The sequence below is a fragment of the Electrophorus electricus genome, chromosome 20, assembly GCF_041902795.1.
Source record: "Electrophorus electricus isolate QZ-2024a chromosome 20, ASM4190279v1, whole genome shotgun sequence".
Taxonomy (NCBI): domain Eukaryota; kingdom Metazoa; phylum Chordata; class Actinopteri; order Gymnotiformes; family Gymnotidae; genus Electrophorus; species Electrophorus electricus.
In genome coordinates this window covers 18,974,033-18,980,173 of record NC_137516.1, presented here as the reverse complement: position 1 = coordinate 18,980,173, position 6,141 = coordinate 18,974,033, and the positions used below count along the sequence as shown (strand labels likewise).

The 6,141-nt window shown below is 48.1% G+C and overlaps 1 protein-coding gene across 3 annotated transcripts; it reads left to right on the top strand.

Annotated features, from left to right (window-relative positions):
• The first annotated feature begins 42 nt into the window (after window positions 1-42).
• abcf2a (ATP-binding cassette, sub-family F (GCN20), member 2a) lies at window positions 43-5,711 on the top strand. Of its 3 annotated transcripts, none has more exons than XM_027030381.3 (15): window positions 43-181; window positions 1,058-1,250; window positions 1,441-1,653; window positions 1,755-1,937; window positions 2,233-2,404; window positions 2,705-2,800; window positions 3,052-3,154; window positions 3,229-3,324; window positions 3,427-3,546; window positions 3,628-3,717; window positions 4,136-4,246; window positions 4,369-4,431; window positions 4,537-4,665; window positions 4,827-5,030; window positions 5,144-5,711. In XM_027030381.3, the coding sequence occupies exons 2-15, from the start codon at window positions 1,109-1,111 to the stop codon at window positions 5,249-5,251; spliced, it is 1,830 nt and encodes a 609-aa protein (XP_026886182.1). In that variant the 5' UTR covers window positions 43-181; window positions 1,058-1,108; the 3' UTR covers window positions 5,252-5,711. The 3 variants fall into 3 exon arrangements, with proteins under 3 accessions (XP_026886182.1, XP_081559350.1, XP_081559351.1); XM_081703224.1 differs by lacking the exon at window positions 43-181 and adding an exon at window positions 818-957; XM_081703225.1 differs by lacking the exon at window positions 43-181 and having other exon boundaries at window positions 1,134-1,273.
• The last annotated feature ends 430 nt before the right edge of the window (window positions 5,712-6,141 follow it).

The following is a 6,141-nucleotide window of genomic DNA, read 5'->3' as shown; positions in this document are numbered from 1 at the left end:
CTCATCCTGTCCAATCAGGCTCCGGCGCCAGCTCTAGGAGGCGGAGCCTCGATGTATCCGAAAACGTCATTGGCCAGCGTACCGGTACGGAGGACACGCGCTGAGCGACGCCGCGATGTGTGCCACGAGACCGCTGCTTTGCTGCTAGCGCGCCGGGAGTGTTCGAGAAGAGGAAGAAAAGGTACCTACGAGGAGGCCCGCTTTAAATGACCCAGTTATGGCTGTAGGCAAACCAACGTCTGCTGACGCATTAAACGTTTTGTCTAGCGAACCTCGTATGATGTGCGTAATGAAGTTAGCTTATTTTAGCTCGAGCTTCAGCGTAGGCCGAGCTTTGCCGGTGGTGATCTCACAATGCGGCTCGTGGCCATCGAAACACGCGCAGCGACGTGGTCGGGATGTCTGTATAAACCGGTTACTACGTTTGCTGGCTTCAGTTAATCCGAGTTTCGCGGTTGAGGTGTGATGATCCTCGGCGTGAATCCATCGGTAATCTCGGTTGGCTACGATGGAGTTCCTCCGGGCTGACCAGGCTAGGTTAGCTTAGCATGGCAGCACGCGCATCGCGGGCCCTGCGCTATTACAGCGTAACAGATTTCAGGAAGCGGGCTGGTCACGCGTCTTCTCGCAGTGTTTACCTAATAAATGTAGTAGCGACATGCTTTTAACTTGGCCGGTCGCGCCATTTAGCGCCTGTAAAATAACTATAATGTATTTGGAGAGAGAAGAGCTTGCATAGAATTTCCATCTGCGTCAGTTGTAGGTAGACGATGATATACTAGCCGCTAACCTTACCATCTCTACATTGTCCAGCCGACCTACCCATGACCAGAAAATATTCACGCCCTAAAGTAACAGTGGCCAGCGTGTGTTCTCGTGTGTTGCTTCAGATGTTGGACTCGAGTTACAACCCCAGTGTGTTCAGAATTCTGCGGAGATCGGAGTGAAGCGTGTAGGGTGTGTGGTGATACACATCTGCTTTGGCACATTTTCTGGATGTTTCATGTTTGTTTGCGTGGAGGCTGCATGTGTTGATTGCTTCTGCCCTGTTCCTCAGATTGCTGTGCCTTCAGGGCATCTGTCTCTTACCTGAGGTGCCACAGCCGCAATGCCATCCGATTTAGCGAAGAAGAAAGCCGCGAAGAAGAAACAGGCGGCCAAGGCCCGACAGCGCCCCAAGAAACCCGAGGAGGTGAACGGGGACGGGGACAGACCTGGAAGTCAGGAGAATGATACATCTGAGATTAACGGTGAGGATGAGCCCTCACCTGAGGTTAGCATATGATGTTGAGACCCCACTACACTGATTCAGGTTATAGTGAAGCATTTAGTATAAAACTTTTAACTATGCCTAACATTAACATAAATTACTTGAAACTTAGTAAGATTTCCTAAGAGTCGTGTAAAAGGAGGTTACTGTTCGCCTGTCCCTCCTGCCAGGGGTTGCCAGCCTCACTCAGGAACTGGATGAGTTTGAGCTGAAGAAAATGGAGGCTCGTGCCGTAACAGGGGTTCTGGCGTCCCACCCCAACAGCACGGATGTGCACATAAGCAGCCTGTCGCTGACCTTCCACGGCCAAGAGCTGCTGAGCGACACCTGCCTGGAGCTCAACTCCGGTCGACGCTACGGCCTCATTGGGCTGAACGGAACGGGTGAGTTCTCGGGAAGGCGCGGGGCTCCTGTGGGGCTGAGGGTCGGGTCGGTCAGGGGGTTGTGGTTGAGCATCGTCCCATCCCTTCGTTTTGCCGTCCAGGTAAATCCATGCTGCTGTCGGCCATCGGCCACAGAGAAGTGCCCATCCCCGAGCACATTGATATTTACCACCTGACGCGCGAAATGGCTCCCAGCGAGAAGACGGCGCTGCAGTGCGTCATGGAGGTGGACAGTGAGAGGATCCAGCTGGAGAAGGAGGCTGAGAGGCTCGCTCACGAAGACTGTAAGATCTGCACTCCTCTCTGAGGCAAACTGCTGATTTCAACTTGGCTCTGCCTCTCAAAAGGGCGCACCACGTTTTCATGGGAGCCGTTCTGTTGGTGATGGCATCCTTTCCTAGGCGTGGTACAGTAGGGACCTCCTTCTGACTGCTCGCCTTGATGGTCTCTGTTGTCAAGGAGACACTCATAAATTGAGTGACAGATGCTTGTCAGAATGGGGTCTTTGGTCTCCTTGCGCATTTATTAGGCAAACACTCTTATTCCAGCTTTCTCTTCCGTCTCGTTCCTGCCTCTTAGCGGAGTGTGAGAAGCTGATGGAGCTGTACGAGCGTCTGGAGGAGCTGGACGCGGACAAGGCAGAGATGCGTGCCTCACGCATCCTACACGGCTTGGGCTTCAGCGCCGCCATGCAGCGTAAGAAGCTCAAAGACTTCAGTGGTGGCTGGCGCATGCGTGTAGCCCTTGCCAGGTAACACCCCGCCGCACGCGCCTTCCCCACCCTCCGCACGACCTTTTGAACACAGCTGAGCTTGTTTCAGTGCTGCTGAAAGATGATGCAACAAAAGGCCGAATGATAGCGTCGCCGCCTGGTGGAAACCCGCCACTGTGGTTGCGCGATGACAAAAAAAAAGTTAGAAGCGTGTATGTCTGATTTCTGCAGCTTTATTTTTTACATCCAAATGGTTTTCATGGTTGTGTCTGTCTTAAGTCATGCTGGTGGTATTATGAAGAGAGTCTAATTGTGTGTGTGTGTGGTCCCTGACCTCAGAGCCCTGTACCTCAAGCCCTTCATGCTGCTCTTGGATGAGCCCACGAACCACCTGGACCTGGACGCCTGCGTGTGGCTCGAGGAAGAGCTGAAGGAGTAGGTTTGCTCTTCTGTTCCCTCACTTTTGTCTGTCTAGTTTCTCGGGCTCGCTGCAACTTGCATGATGTGAACAAAAGGCCGAATTGTAGCTCCGCCGTCCAGCAGTTTGTTTCTTAGTGCGGCTGGCGCTTTGACAAAAACCAGACCGAAGCGTTTATCTGATCCGTTGGCACGGCCCCTCCAAAGTTCACCTAGAAATCTCTGTTTGTTGTTTCTATTTGTGCTATAATCCTTCCTTTGTCCTTCAGATTCAAGCGAATTCTGGTCTTAATATCCCACTCTCAAGACTTCCTCAATGGCGTGTGCACTAATATCATCCACCTGCACCAGCGCAAGCTTAAATATTACACGGTAAGAACCGTCTTACGCACTCACACCCGTGTCTAAGGGCAGGGGTAACTGATGGGGTCCGTGTCTCTGTGAAGGGTAATTATGACCAATATGTGAAAACGAGAGAGGAGATGGAAGAGAACCAGATGAAGCGATATAACTGGGAGCAGGACCAGATGGCTCACATGAAGGTGAGCTGTAACTCACGCGTTCATACAGACCAGCCATCTTGCCTTTATCTTTGTTGGTCGGTCTCGGCCTGCTAAAACGTGACTCCTCTTGCCCCCCTAAAGAACTATGTAGCGAGGTTTGGCCATGGTTCAGCCAAGCTGGCCCGCCAGGCTCAGAGCAAGGAGAAAACGCTGCAGAAGATGGTGGCCTCGGGGCTGACTGAGCGCGTCGTGAATGACAAGGTGAGTTGCAGCTGACTGTCCTGATGCAGCCTCTGAAGTGGTGGGTGCAGTATGGTGAAAACCGCTGTGTCTTCTGTCCAGACGCTGTCCTTTTATTTCCCTCCCTGTGGGAAGATACCCCCTCCTGTCATCATGGTCCAGAACGTCAGCTTCAGATACTCTGATGATTTGGTACGGACGCGCACGACACTTCATCCCCGTATCCGCTAGAAGCTTCTTTTCACACCATGCTAGAACTGTTAGGTTTGCTTGTTTGTTTGCAAACTTCTCTGCTAGAGGACAATAGTTGGTTTTCAAATGATTATTGTAAGCCTTTTGACTTGAGGGGTGTGTGTAGTTCCTTTGCAATCACATCTTGTTAAATTCTGATGAGGTGCTTTCTTTAAAAATGGTTCATTGATTGATTAATGTACTTGACTAGTAATCAGAAGGTTGCCAGTTCAAGTCCCACTAGTATCAGGTTGCCACTGTTGGGGGCCCCTGAGCAAGATCTTTAACACTCAAACACAGAAGTTCAGTCATAATTGTTAGTTGCTTTGGATAGAAGTGTCAGATAAATGCCATAAATGTATACATTTATTTTCTCCAGCCATTCATTTACAAAAACCTGGAGTTTGGAATTGACTTGGATACCAGAGTGGCCTTAGTGGGTCCAAATGGAGCTGGCAAATCTACACTACTGAAGCTGCTCACTGGAGAGGTGTGTGTTTTTCATAAGGCACCTAGCCATATGCAACCTTTGTGTGTTGGTGTGGAGTCTTGAAATTCCTAGCGTTTGAATTAATTTTGACTCGTGTTCTTCTGTTCATGGTTTCCGTGTAGCTCCTCCCCTCTGACGGGATGATTCGGAAGCACTCCCATGTCAAGATTGGTAGATACCATCAGGTACCACCAACCAGGCCAGCACACTACTGTAGTCCATGTTTCGTTCTGTTTTAAACTGATTGACATCAGACCGCTGAAATAATCGGATGGTCTCTTCGTCTGCAGCATCTGACAGAGCAGCTGGAACTGGACCTGTCTCCTCTGGAGTACATGATGAAGTGCTATCCAGAGATCAAGGAGAAGGAGGAGATGAGGAAGATCATTGGACGATATGGCCTCACTGGCAAACAGCAGGTCTGTTCTCCACTGGGGCTCGGAGACATTTGTCACGGATGGGCTAGCCACAAGCTGAATTCCTACTCAAGAGAAACCAAAGCACAGCATTAGCTGCGCTGTGTACCAAAGTGTCTGCTGGCATAGTGCCACTTCACACTGGTGACCGTTTCTGCTCTTAGGTGAGTCCCATCAGGAACCTGTCGGATGGTCAGAAGTGCCGCGTCTGCTTTGCCTGGCTGGCTTGGCAGAACCCTCACATGCTCTTCCTGGATGAGCCCACCAACCACCTGGACATCGAGACCATCGACGCGCTGGCTGACGCCATCAACGAGTTTGAGGGGGGCATGATGCTCGTCAGCCACGACTTCCGGCTCATCCAGCAGGTACTTCCTGTTTTAAAAACAAATCACGGAACAGTGCGAATTCTCACAGTAGTTGAGAAGTGGTTTGTTTTGGAGAATGCAGAGAAGTTTTCAGCTTGTTTTCTTCCCAACAGGTAGCACAGGAGATCTGGGTTTGTGAAAAGCAGACCATCACCAAGTGGAACAGAGACATCTTGGCCTACAAAGAACATCTGAAATCCAAAATTGACAAAAGCGCATGATCTATACACACTGCATCTTCTGTCTGACGTCTGTGTAGCCAGCGTCTTCACAGTTGCTGTCCTAACATGAAGCGCATGTTAAAGATTACAGCTAGAAGAGCCTTGTGACAGAGTCAAGCACTGGTTGAGTGTTTTGGGTTTTTTTGGTTGGTGCATCTTTTCAGGATTTATTTATATATATATATATATATATATATATATATATATATATATATATATATATATATATATATATATATATATATAAGAAATCAATGCGGATGTGCCCGTAAACATTTTAATACAATATTCATTTCACAGGACAAATGCTTAAATATTACAGATTAAGTCATTTACAGCGCTCTCAGAGCTTTTCTTTTTTTTATTTTAATTTTTTTCCCCAAGTATTATTTAATGCTGTATCTGCAATAATGGAATTGTCTGAATTGTAAGTGTATTAAAGTACTTTTCCTGATAACCAGATTTGCCTGATTACTGTTTTTTGCACAGTATTGTCGGTTTTCTCTCTCGTGGAATGCTTTGCCTAACACAAATTTAGCTATGTAGGAGACATTTCTGTTTTTTTTTGTTTTATTTTTTTTTTTCCCGCTTACATATTCTTTAATGTGAGATTTTATAAACTTTCGAGAATTCAGTATGGTAATGCTGGCCCAGATGTCTTGTACAGTTAGGCAGTTACCCAGCCTACCCAGTTTACACTGTTTAGATCCACTCCAGTCCAGTTAACATAACTACAGCGAACAGGTGTTTTCCAGGCTTTTACACCACACATGCAGCAGACACTAATACGCCTAAATGTTAGGATTTGTTTTTCTTTGTTTATTGTAATGAGAACTTAAGGTTGCCCTTTCACCTTCCAGAGTGAATTATTTATGTTCTTAATTTTAAAA

Bases quoted from the DNA above. Each gene is read 5' to 3' on its own strand.
- abcf2a (XM_027030381.3), top strand. From the start codon at position 1,109: ATGCCATCCGATTTAGCGAAGAAGAAAGCCGCGAAGAAGAAACAGGCG. The intron at 3,547-3,627 runs GTGAGTTGCAGC...TCTTCTGTCCAG, and splicing joins AGCGCGTCGTGAATGACAAG to ACGCTGTCCTTTTATTTCCC. The intron at 4,432-4,536 runs GTACCACCAACC...CTTCGTCTGCAG, and splicing joins AGATTGGTAGATACCATCAG to CATCTGACAGAGCAGCTGGA.